This window comes from Dipodomys merriami, unplaced genomic scaffold (assembly GCF_024711535.1).
Source record: "Dipodomys merriami isolate MVZ:Mamm:240054 unplaced genomic scaffold, mDipMer1.0.p SCAF_116, whole genome shotgun sequence".
Taxonomy (NCBI): Eukaryota; Metazoa; Chordata; class Mammalia; order Rodentia; family Heteromyidae; genus Dipodomys; species Dipodomys merriami.
The window spans coordinates 2,017,610-2,030,858 of NW_027202449.1; the positions used below are offsets into that span (position 1 = coordinate 2,017,610).

The window sequence follows — 13,249 nt, forward strand, 5'->3', positions numbered from 1 at the left end:
GCATACTAAAATACTTTTCTCTTATACAAAGGAAAACTATTTCCACGTATCATCTCAGCATTTAAATAACTGTATTTACTTCAGTCACTGCTATGTGATACTAAAACCAAAATGTACCTGTCAAGAATTACACTAGAGCTAGGTGTCAGTGGCTCATACCTACAATCCTAGTTACTCAGGAGCTAGAGATACTGGAAGAATCTTTATGGAAGGCAATGGCCTAGAATTCACACTGGAGAAAGGCTTTAAGCACTACTTGTAGAGACACTATGGGACTTCAATGTAACTGAAAGGACTTGGAGTTTCAAATTAATTATCTCAAGCCATTTAATCAGTCCTCTGATTTCTAATTTATGAAAACATTTGTGGGCTGGGAATGTGACTTAGTAGTAGAGTGCTTGCCTAGCATGCATGAAGCCCTGGGTTTGATTCCGTAGTACCACCTAAACAGAAAAAGCTGGAACTGGTGCTGTGGTTCAGGTGGTAGAGAACACTAGCCTTGAACAAAAAGCAGCTCAGGCACGGTGCCCAGGCCCTGAGTTCAAGCCCAGGACTGGCACACACACACACACAAAAAATGTCAAGCCCAGGTGGCTCATGCCTATAATCCTAACTACTCAAGAGGCTGAGATATGAGAATCACAGTTCCAAACCCGCATCGGCAAGCAAGTCCCATGACTCCATTTCCAATTAACCAGTGGGGGGCAGAGGGGAGCTGGTCTTTTGGCATTTTTTTTCCTCCAAAACTGTTAACTTATGGTTGTTACTTCCAACAATAAGCAAGTAGTATGAGCTGGACAAGGTATTGCACACCTGTGAGGCTGAAGCAGAGGATAACAAGGTCCAGGCCAACCTGAACTAGATAGTAAGACCCTGTCTTAAAATACAAACACAAATCAAACAAAAAACATCACAGAATTAAGCATATGGTAAGAAAAACAGATCTGATGAATGAGTGACCATTGAAGTTGTAAGATCCTTAAGACAGTAAGTAACTGAATTAAATCATTTCATTCAAATGCTCAGAACTAGCCAAGCATACCAGCAATCTACCCAGCAGGCTGAGATCTGAGGATCAGGGTTTGAGGCTAACATAGGTGGACAAACTGCAGAGATTCATATTTCTAACCAGCAAAGCCAGAACTAGAGACCTGGTTCAAATGGTAGAGTGCTAGCCATGAGCAAGCAAAAATTTGAGGCCCTTGGGCTGGGAATGTGGCTTAGTAGAAGAATGCTTGCCTAGCACATATGAAGCCCGGGGTTCAATACCACACTTAAGAGAAAAAACTCAGCTGGGTGCCAGTGGCTCACGCCTGTAATCCTAGCTACTCGGGAGGCTGAGATCTGAGGATCAAGGTTTAAAGCCAGCCCAGGCAGGAAAGGCCATGAGAATCTTATCTCCAATAAAACCACTAGAAAACCGGAAGTGGTGCTGTTGCTCAAGAAATAGAGCGCTCGCCTTGGGCTGAAGAGCCAAGGGACAGCGCCCAAGCCCAGAGTTCAAGCCCAACGACCGACAAAAAAAAAAGAAAAGAGAGAGACAGAAAAAACTCAAAGTGGCACTGTGGCTCAGGTGGTTTCGTGCTAGCCTTGAACAAAAGAAGCTCAGGGATAGTGAGTGCCCAGGCCGAGTTCAAGCCCAAGAACTGGCAAAAGATAAAAAGAAAAAAAAAAAAAAAAAAGAATTTGAGGTCCTGAGTTGAAGACTCACAAATGCACATACACACGCACACACACAAATGCTCAGAACTGAGGCAAGATGCAGTAATTAAATCCTATCATACCTGATTCTATTATTTCCTTTACTTTCCTTTTCAAAATAACTGAGAAATCCAACTATTTCTTTTGTTCCTTCTCCACACTAGCCCTTGTAAACACTGAAATCATTATTTCAAGAAGTTTAAACTCAAGTATTGCTCACAAATTTATGTTTTAAGCTATGATGGACTGGTCCAGTTTTCTGATGTACAGGCAATAATTGTCTAAAACACACTGACAAGACCAGAAATAAAATTATAGTTACATTACATACCATCACTAGCTAAGCCTCCATCAGTTGTGCACTGATATTTCCTTATTAAAGGAAGTGAATTATTCATGTTTCCTTCACCTCAGAATCATCAGGAATAAAGCAGGTGCCAGTGGCTCACACGTGTAAGTCAAGCTATTCAAGAGACTGATACCTGAGGCTCAAGGTTTGAAGCCAGCCTGGGCAGGAAAGACCCATGTAACTCATATCTCCAATTAATCACCAAAAAGCCAGAAAAGTAGAGCTGTGGCTCAAGTGGTAGAGTGCTAGCCTTGAGCACAAAAACTCAGGGAAAGAACTTGGGCTCCAAGTTCAACCCCGAGAACAAGCACACAAAAAAAGAAAAGAATACCAAGAATACTGTTATTATACAATAGTTCATAATGAGCCTTATGCCTACTCAGACTAACTTTTAAAATCAAGTTATTTAACTGGCATTCCAAGTTGTGGAAAAGGCAAATACCAAATCTTTTAAGAGCCTCTCTGAATAATATAGTTGCCAGAATTATTCAACAACTACTGTGCACATACCTTTTTGGTGCAAAGAACTATATATACTAAATGTAAATGTAGCCAGGCTCTGGTGGCTCACGCCTGTAATCCTAGCTACTCAGGAGACTGAGATCTGAGGATCGTGGTTCAAAGCCAGCCTGAGACTCTTTATCTCCAGTAAACCACTTAGGAAACAGGAAATGGTGCAGTGGCTCAAGTGGTAGAGAGCTAGCCCTGAGCTGACCAGCTGAGGGACAGCATTCAGGCCCAGAGTTCAAGCCCTATGACCAACAAAAAAACAAGAAGTTTAAAAAAAAAAAAAAGTAAGCCTACAGGGCTGGGAAGGTAGCTCAGTGGTAGAGTGCTTGCCGTGCATGCATGAGACCCTAGGTTTCATTCCTCAGCACCATATAAGCAGAAAAAGCTGGAAGTGGTGCTATGGCTCAAGTGGTAGAGTGCCAGCCTTGAGCTGAAGAGCTTGAGGGACAGCACCCAGGCCCAGAGTTCAAGTACCATGACTGCCAAAAATAAATAAATTTAAACCTACAGGTGCTGGGAATGTGGTTTAGTGGTACAGTGCTTGCCTAGCATGCATGGAGCCCTGAGATCAATTCCTCAGTACCACATAAACAGAAAAAGCCAAAAGTGGTACTGTGGCTCAAGTGACAGAGTGATAGCCTTGGGCAAAAGAAGCTCAGGGGGGCTGGGAAGGTGGCTCAGTGGTAGAGTGCTTGCCTTGCATGCTTGAGGCCCTGGGTTCGATTCCTCAGCACCACATAAGCAGAAAAAGCCGGAAGTGGTGCTGTGGCTCAAGTGGTAGAGCGCTCGCTCACCTAGAGGTGAAGAGCTGAAGGACAGCGCCTAGGCCCAGAGTTCAGTCCCCAGGACCGACAGACCAAAAAAGAAAAAAGCAGTGCTCAGGTCTTGAATTCAAGCTCCAGGACTGGCATAGAGAGGGAGAGAAGGGGAGAGAGGGAGGGAGAGAAGGAGAGAAGGAGAGAGGAGGGAGGGAGGGAAGTCAAAGCAGGAAAGGTCCGACAAAAGCTAAGTACCTCAAATTTAGCAGGAAGACTGTTTCCTGAAAGAGCTACGTTTTAACAAGATTTTCCACCTTTAAATTCTACAACATGCATTAGTTATTTATTTCAAGTTGTTAAACATTGTTTAGAAGCAGGAGGCCCTGAGATCAAGAGTGCGGTGGCACCTATTCCCAGCAGCCTGAAGCAGGAGGGCCTCGAGTTCGAGGCCAGTCCCGGCCTCAACAAAACAAAGCACACTCGTTATTTCCGAGGGGTCGGCGGGCCGACCTCCTTCGCCAGGGACGGCAAACCCCGTGCTGGGGAAGGGGTATTGTCTTCCACTGCGGCTTTCCAGGAGCCGGCCTCCTCGCCGCCGTCCCCGCAAAGCCCCCACTGAAGCCGAGTCTGCGGGCCCGGCGAGGCTCGGCGAGGGCCGCACGGGGTCGGGAGGCGGCCCGGCGGGGGCTGCCCGCGGCCTTCCACGCCGAGGTCTGGGCGCCGCACGCACGCACGCACGCACGCCCGGCCCGCTCCCCGGGCACAGGACGTGAGGCCGCCCGGACGCTGGGGCCGCGGCTGCGCCGGGGGGGGGGGGGGGGGGGGCGAGGGTCGGCCGGGCCGGGCCGGGTGCGTGCCCGGGTCACTCGGAGGCACGTTCACGCGCGGCCCCCGCCACTCGGCCCACTTCTCCTCGCAACAGCAGCCCGCGGCTGACCCCCCGCCCGGGGGTCAGAGGAGCACCGCGCCCCGCGCTGGGCCGGGCGCCGCCTGGGGGGCGGGGAGGGGCGTGGGCCGTGGCCACCGCGCACCCCGCGCACCCCGCGCCCGCCCGCCGCCCGCGCAGAGGCCGCCCGGCCCGCCGCACGGTCGGCGCGTCGCCGCGGGCTCGGCCGCGACCCCGGGGCGCGGGGCGGCTCCCGCCCGCCGGCCCTGGCCGGTGGTGAGCCCACCCTCCGAGGCCCGGCCGCGGGGCGGCGGCGGGCGCGCGGCGGCGAGGGGCGCGGCGCAGGCCTAGGCCGGCAGCGTGTCCGCGCCTCCCCCACCGCGCCGCCCGCCCCGCGCGCCGCGCCCGCCGCCCAACGCCGCCGCCAAGGCGCGGGTCCTCCGTCCACACCGCGGCCGGGACTACCTGCGGGTTGTGGAGGGCCATGGCGGCCCGATTCAATGAGGCTCGGCACTGCTCCGGCGCCTCACGCCGCGTCCCCCGCCGCCGCCATCTTCTCGCCGCACTCACACACTCGCAGCGGCCGCCGCGCCTGCGCACTGACGCGCCGCGGGCGGGAGGCGCTGTTCTGCGCCTGCGCGCGACAGGTGGGCGTGCGCCCGGCCGCGACCCTGCAGCCCGCCCGAGCCGCGCTGCGCGGCTCCCGGAGGCCGCTGCCACGCACGTGCGTGCGGGCGGGCGTGGGGCCTGCGGGCGGGGAGGGCGGCGTCGGGGGGGGGGTCCCCGCGGGGCCCGGGGGCCCGAGCGGCCGGCCGCAGCGGGGGAGGGCGTGAGGGTGAGCTGCGCAGCGCCCAGGCTCCTCACCCCCGGGGGCCCCGCGGCTGGCACGGCGCGTCCCGGACCCCCGCCCCACGGACGCCTCCCGGGCACGGGCATGCGGACGACGCCGGGGCTCCCTGGTCTGACAGTCGCGATGCTGCTATCCATTCGCTCATGGGTCTCCTCTTGACCGACGCCTTTTTGCCAAGCGTTGGAGAACCCCAAAAAGTAAAGATAAACGAGAGCGTGGGACTCCACGGCGAGTGCTCCGCGGGGCCCCAGGCCCGGCCGTGCTCCGCGGGGCCCCAGGCCTGGCCCCTGCGCCCCGCCCCACCCGCATCTCCCATCCCCGCACCTCCACTGTAGGATTTCAGACTGTGCTGCGCCTTCCTAAGCCTTGGTTTCCCCACCTGTGAGTGAGGAATAAAATGTCTTCGGAGGAAAAGTACATCCTTTTGAGACAGGAGTTTGTTACCCAGGCTGTCTCCAAACGGCATCCTGCAGTCCCAGCCTCCTGAGGGCTGGGCTGAAGACCCCAGCCTAGAATTCAGCCTAGAATTCGGATCTGTGTGAGGTGGGGAGGGAGCCCAAAACTTCCTGAGTGCTAGGTCAGCTACCCCTCCGGCCCCTCCAGAAGTTTCTGACTATCAGGTGAAGGCCAGGAGAGGTCTCAGTCAAAGAAAAGAAGTTTCAGAAGCCTGATAGCTGGTTTCACTTGTCCAACAAATACCTGCACAGAGCCTGGTCTTGCCAGGTCCTGTACTAAACTGGAGGTGAGCCAGGACATCCACTGCCACCTCCTATAACCCCAGGTCTTCCCACTCCAGAAATGCACAGATTGAAGAGGAGAATTACTCTAAAACAAATAAGTTTAAAAAGAAAAATAAATGAGTTTCAACTGGGCTCAGACAGCTCATACCTATAATCTTAGCTACTCAGAAGGCTGAGATCTGAGGATTGCGGTTTGAAGCCAGTCCAGGGGAAAAAAGTCCATGAGACGCTTATCTCCAGTTAACTAGCAAAAAGCCAGAAGTGGAGCTACAGCTCAAGTGGTAGAGTGAACAACAACAATGAAGTAAGAGCTCAAGGTCCTGAGTTCAAGCCCCAGTAACCACAAACACACAGAAGGGATGAAGGAAGAGAGAGAGAGACTTGTGTCTTTCCACAATGTCAGAATTATAGGTTCTTTAATTCTAATCTAATTACTGCTATGAACTCTCAGATCACAAGGTGAACATCACTCAGCGATAGATTCCAGTATGGCTAAGAAAGGGTTAACACTGCTGTAGGGTTTAGAGGTCTGACTGAAGAGGAGAGCAGAGGGCTGAGATACTGGCACTGGACTGATAAGATATTAACATAAAGAGCCCAGTCAGAGCTGTTGTGCTCTGTTGCACAGAGCGGTGTCAAAGTGCACACCTGACTCCAGTGTGGAGCTGGCTCTAGGCTTCCGGGGAGGGGAAGGTAGGCAAGGGTACACAGGCCACACAGGGGTCCAGAGCTGAGGCGAAGCCCCAGGAAATGAAGCCTGTGATGGTCACCTGTTGATCCTTGACACACATACCAGTTGGTCTGATGACAGATCTCTGGTGCCACTGTCCCCAGTGTAAGGTGTCCCCTCCTTTTATCTGACCCAGGGGAGGGGCTGCATTGTTCTGGTGTGTTCTGTGAATTCCTGGGCCTGGTTTTTCTGAGATAGGTGGTATACCACATGTCCACATGTTCCTCATTTAATTGGTTAAGTTCATTCATAGGTGATAATTTTATTTTTTTTGGTCAATACTGTAGTTTGAACTTAGGGCCTCATGGTTGCTTGGCTTGTTCTGCTGGTGCTCTACCACTTGGCCACGCCTCTAACCCTGCTTTTTTGCTGGTTAACTGGAGATGGGAGTCTCACAGACTATTCCTCGCAGTCTGGTCTTCAGTCTCCTGAATAACTAGGATTATAGATTTGAACTTGTCAGTGCATGTCATCGTTTGAGTGGATAGATTCACTTGTATCACAAGATGTAGTCATTCCACAAGGTGTTTGCACATAGAACAAAATGTTGCTGTGTGTGTGTGTGAGAGTGCGTGTGTGTGTGTGTGTGTGTGTGTGTGTGCCCAAGTTCTGTGGCTTGAACTCAGGGCCTAGCTGCTGTCCCTTAGCTTTATTCTCAAGGCCAACACTATCACTTGAGCCACAGCTCCACTTTTGGCTTCTTTGGTGGTTAATTGAAGATAAAAGACTCCTGAGCTTTCTTGGCTGGCTGGCTTTGAATAGTGATCCGCACATCTCAGCTGCCTGAGTAGCTAGGCTTACAGGCATGATAACATGGAGTTTGATAACATGGAGTCACTCGGGACCTAGCGTAGCCTGCAAGCTGCCAGGCTGTTCAACAAGGAGGCACCTGGAGCGGGGCACAGCCCGGTCTCCTCATGGCATCGCTCAGGCTTCTCCCTGGATATCCAGGGGGCACTGAGGACACTCGCTGAGTGGCATGGCAGGCTGCCAGGGGCAACTGTGGTCACGGAAGTACCAAGCAGATGCCGGATGGAGAGGCAGAGAGACCTGGTGGAATACTCAAAGGCTCAGACACTGCTGGCCTGGAACTGGAGACAGCCACAAATCCCCATGAGAACCAAGGCCCTCCCCACCTCCTCCTGCCCTGAGAGGCCAGTGCCACTGGCAACTCCAAGAAGGTGGTAATGCAGACTGGTGCTGCTAAAAACGGGACCTGGTCCACATAAGGCAGTGAGTCTGCTTTCAAAGAAGTAATAGTTTGAAGCCGGGCACTGGTGGCTCCCGCCTGAAATCCTAGTGACTCAAGAGACTGAGAACCGAGGATCATGGTTCAAAGCCAGCCTGGGCAAGAAAGTCCATGAGACTCTTACCTCCAGTGAACACCAGAAAACTGAAAGTGGTACTGTGTCTGAAAGTGGTAGAGCACTCACCTTGAGTAAAAACGCTCAGGACAGCACCCAGGCCCTGACTTCAAGCCCCTTAACTGACAAAAGAAAAAGAAAAAAGAAAATAGTTTGTTCTAAATGACCGAGGAACAGAGATTCAAGTTACCCTGAATGGTGTGTTTTCCCATGGGAAAAGTTTCCTGAGGCTTTACAGACACAAAAGAGAAAGTCAGTCTACCTGTTTACAAAATACACAGGGGGGTGGGTCAGCACGTAGAAGAGAAAATTCTTCCATAGGATTTTTTTTTTTTTTGTCAGTTGTGGGGCTTAAACTCAGGGCCTGGACACTGTCCCTGAGCTCTTTTTGCTCAAGGCTAGTGCTCTACCACTTTGAGCCATAGCACCACTACCAGTTTTCTGGTGATTAAATGGAGATCAGAGCTTCCCAGACTTTCCTGCCTGGGCTGGCTTCAAAATCATCAGATCTCAGCCTCCTGGGTGGCTGGGATTACAGGCATGACCCACCAGAGCCCCAACTTGGCACCTTTGAACTGTTGGGTTGGGAGGATGGGGAAACATCCCCGAGGAGGAGAGGTGCTCTTACCCCACAGCTCTCATCGTGAACTGCCCTCAGGCTGGTAGGACAAACACACGGGCACTACCTCCAGCTAAGAGAATGGCAGCATTTCTGAGAGCACAGCCCTTCCCTTCCATGGCCCCTCCATTCTGTCCCCACCCCCCCACCCCCCTCCCCCCACCCCCCCCCACCCCCGCAAGGAGGGCAGGCACACTGCCCCACGGCCTGGTGACTCAGGTCCTTGGCTTCTGGGGAGCTCTTCTAGGCTCCAGTCTAGCTCAGTCCCTCCAGCAGTGACTTCTCTGGTCTGAGCCTCTGTTTCTTATTCTGTACCTTGAGATGCCCCAAGATATAGGTGGAGCAGAGCACACCCAGACCTGGAGATGTGTGCGGCATCTAGCATGTGGTCAGATTTCATCCTAGTGAACGTGGTGACAGACAAATGTCTTGGAATTAACTGACTTGTGACACACATTGTTTCTTGCCAATTTAAGATGCTTTGTTTTAATGGAAGCTTAAAAAAAATAGTACAAGTATAATTACCGGTTGATAGGTAATTACTATACTGTGCTTGCTTGATGAATAAAAATGATTTAGATATCCGATAACACTGCTATTAGCACTGCTGTTAAATTGGTTGTACAGTGATTTTGTTTTTATTTTTTGTCAGTCCTGGGGCTTGAACTCAGGGCCTAGGCACTGTCCTGGAGCTTCGCTAGTGCTCTATCACTCGAGCCACAACACCACTTCTAGATTTTTTCTGTGTATGTGGTACTGAGGAATTAAACCCAGGGCTTCATGCATCCTAGGCAAGCATTCTACTGCTAAGCCACAGGCCCAGTCCTATACAATAATTATTTTTTTGTTTTTGTTTTTTGCCGGTCATGGGGCCTGAACTCTGGGCCTCAGCTCTTCAGCGCTCTACCACTTGAGCCACATTGCTACTTCTGGCTTTTTCTGTTTATGTGGTGCTGAGCAATCGAACCCAAGGCAAGCACTCTACCACTGAGCCTAATAATTTTCAAACCAACATCCTGGACAGACTCTCCATCCTGGGAGAGGAGATGGGACACCCTCCACCTGATACCAGTTATTCCCCACCCCCTGTTAATGTCATGATCCTGACCAACTGGATGAAGGTCAGCGGTGAGGCCTGAGCTCCACTTAAAAGGTCCAGTTTGAGCTGGGCCGGTAGCTCATGCCTGTAATCCTAGCTATTCAGGAGGCTGAGATCTGAGGATCACAGTTCAAAGTCAGCCCAGGCAGAAAAGCCCGTGAGACTCTTATCTCCAATTAGCCACTAGAAAACTAGAAGTGGCGCTAATGCTCAAACAGCAGAGTGCTCACCTTGAGTTGAAGAGTGAAGGGATCGGGCCCAGGCCCAGAGTTCAAGCCCCACAACCAACAACAACAACAAAAAAAAAGGTTCAAGCCGGGCGCTGGTGACTCACACCTGTCATCCTAGCTTACTCAGGAGGCTGAGATCTGAGGTTCGCGGTTCAAAGCCAGCCTGGGCAGGAAAGTCCGTGAGACTCATCTCCAATAAACCACTAGTGGTGCTGTGGCTCAAGGGGGTAGAGCGCTTGCCTTGAGCTGAAGAGTGCAGGGACAGCGCCCAAGCCCAGAGTTCAAGCCCCACAACCGACCAAAAAAAAAAAAAAAAGGTTCAGTTTGGCTTCTGCCCAAATATAAAAGCAACAAACACATGCTTGGTGCAGTAGAGATGGTACTGCAAATAGAAAAAAATAAAAATCTCTTATTGGGTGCTAGTGGCTTACACCTGTAATCCCTAGCTACTCAGGAGGCTGTGATCTGAGGATCATGGTTGGAACCCAGTTTGAGCAGGAATTGTCCATGACACTGTGACACTCTATTGCCAATTAACCAACAAAAAAACAGAAGTGGAGCTGTGGTTCAAGTGGTAGGATGCCAGCCTTGAGCAAAAAAGCGTAGGGATGCGCCCAGGCTCTGAGTTCAAGCCCTAGAACTAGCACACAAAGAAGTGCAAGGCCTCAAGTTTTACATCTGCAGGATGGGCTGGCTGGCCTAGAGACCCAGAGAATCGCTGATATTCCAGTCCAAATTCAAAGGCTGTCTCTGCAGGCAGAACTCCCTGTGGCTCAGGGGGGATCACTCTTGATTCTTAGAAGGCTTTCCACTGATTGGATCTGGCTCACCTACCTCCTGGACAGCAATCTGCTTTTCTCCCCGTCTATCAGTGTCAATGGTAACCACATCCGAAAGCCACTTTCTCAGAAGCACTTGCAACTGTATCTGGTTGCTGTGTGTGTGTGCTGTGACCATAAAATTAACCATCACAGATGCAGTAACCACATCAGGATTCAAGACCTGTGAAAATCGTAAAGCCAGACCTTAAACACAGAAGCTGTGTGGAGCCACTGCCCTCCTGGGTAAGCACGTCTTCCAAGGTCAGCCGTGTCTTCTGTGGTATCTTTGCGGCTTCATTCTAGACAGGTAACCTCAGTCACTGATCTACCAGGGACGAAAGACACGGAAGTCTGCTACTGGGGTGGGAGGTGTGACTCAGGCGGTAGAGGACCAGCCAGAGGGAAAGCGTCGGTCTGAGTCCCAGTCTCTGACACCCTCCCCCCGCACCAAAGAAAGGTCTACTTCCCCACTTTTCCTTAGGAGTTACATGTAGAGATGTCTATATCCAGCTAGTACTAGAGGAGGGTGGGAAGGAGGGATCCAGGGACGGACAAGCTCAGGAAACCCTGGTTTATGCAAAATTAAGCAAGGTACATTATATGGGGTCTCAGAGGCTGTAACATACAGGCATGCACCCCTTTTCTACGAGGAGGCTCCCCAATGTTCTCCAGTCATCTTACCCCATAACGTAAGGGATTGAAATTTAATGACCTGTCTCATTCCGGTTGATGTACAACAGAGCTGAAGTGAAAAGCTCCATACCCTGACTCACGAGCCCGTGCTGGGTCTGTGTCACCAAGATGTGGTCAGCAGCACGGTTAGACCTTGAGCTCTGCCAGTGAGAGACAAACCCAGGTCTCTTGAATTTCAGCCTGGGACAAAAAGGGGCCCAAGCACTGGAGGACCTGGAAACCTCTCAAGGCGTAGAGTAGCAGTGTATTTTTAGTGTCTTTGGGTGACTGCATGGGGCCAGGCCCCTGGGGTGGATGAATCACTATCTCAGCATGCTTGGTTTAAAAAAAAAGATCCTGTGGAATGGAGCCAGCGGATGCTGGAGGCTGGCTCTGGGTGGGACCCCAGGGCTTCCTGCTGCGTCAACAGGAAGACGCTTGGAGGTGCTGACTGGGATACCAGCAGGTGTGAGGCCCCAGCAGAGGTAACGCCAGCCTGGAAGCTGTGGGCAGTGCTTCACCAGGGAGAAGCTCCTGGCTCAGGCTTTCACCAGAGCACTGGATACAGTTGATTGTTGCCTGTGGGGGCAACAGCATCATGGGGAGGCCTTGAAGAGACCCAGCTGGTGGGGCCACCACGGGAGAGGCTGGTTGAGTCAGCCTGGGGCAGGCTAACAATTGGTATTTCCCCAGCTGGTGCCTGCTGCTCCAGAGCGCCCTCTGGAGGAAGCCCTCAGGCTTGCACTCTCACAGGCTTCAGACACACCATGTCCTTCTCACCATTTTATCCCCAAGTTCAAAATCCAAACAGGAGCCAGGCATTGGTGGCTCACCGGGTGATCCTAGATACTAAAGGAGGCTGAGATCTGAGGATCGTGGTTCAGAGCCAGCCCAGGCAGGAAGGGCTGTGAGACTCTGATCTCCAATTAACCCCCAGAAAACTGGAAGTGGCTCAAAGTGGTAGAGCGGCAGCCATGAACAAAAACGTTCAAGGGCAGCACCGAGGCCCTGAGTTCAAGCCCCATGACTAACTCTCAGGAGACATGGTATTTGATGAATGAGGTGACATTCTGCCCTAGTGTTACACTTGTAGTGTTGTATCTGTACTGACACTGGGGCTTGAGTTCAGGGCCTCTGCTCTGCCTTGGCTTGCTTACCACTGGTACACTCCCACCTAAGAGTACCTCCATGATGGCATTTTGCTGGTTAACAGGAAATGGAGTCTCGGTCCTCCAGGTCTCAGCCTCCTGAGTAGCTAGGATTACAGGCACAACTCAACTGGCACCCAGGCCTGTTCTGAATACTTTCATGTGTTTAAGTCAGTTACCTGCTATCCTGAGGGTCCTGCAGCCATAATGGACATCCCTTCATTCAGTCATCAGATAGGTTTTCCGAAAATGCGCTGAACACCATGATGTGCATACTACTTGATTTCTGTTTTTGTGTATTCTGAGAGTCTTCCTTTGGAGCTCAGGTTGGCCTGGAACTCGTGATCCTTCTGTGTCAGCTTCCCCAGTGCTGGAACCACACATGTGCACCACCACGCCCAGCACCATGCCTGCCTGCCTGTCCCTGTAGCAGCCGGAGCTTTCCTATGGAGAGCCAAGTGGGACCACAGCCCTCTGTGCTTCCCTTGCCCTGCTGGCCTGCCCTGCCTCCCACCACTCTTGCTCAGTGCCTGTTGCTCTTCCAATGAGTTTGCTGAATAGTTGAATAACTGACATGTGTAATGTTACTGACTAGATAGCAGTCAGAGGGTTTTGGTACCTCTGTATTCCTCATTCCTACCTCACCTGGGGTGTGGCCACGGGCCGGTTATGGAGCAGGTACCCTGATGCTTGTCTCGTGTTTGCAGCCCCAACAGTGTCTGCCTGATACACAGCAGAGCGTGTATGTGTGCGTGGGTGTGTGCCAATACTG

The 13,249-nt window shown here is 51.9% G+C and overlaps 1 protein-coding gene across 1 annotated transcript in view; it reads right to left on the reverse strand.

Moving 5' to 3' along the window:
• The window catches only part of LOC138822861 (ubiquitin carboxyl-terminal hydrolase 10), a 49,605-nt gene extending 44,832 nt beyond the window's left edge, over positions 1-4,773 (reverse strand). Inside the window, exon 1 of the mRNA XM_070015818.1 lies at positions 4,670-4,773. Coding sequence (XP_069871919.1) covers positions 4,670-4,690 — 21 coding nt within the window. The 5' untranslated portion in view covers positions 4,691-4,773. The remainder of the gene's footprint in view (positions 1-4,669) is intronic.
• Between the last annotated feature and the right edge of the window lie 8,476 nt (positions 4,774-13,249).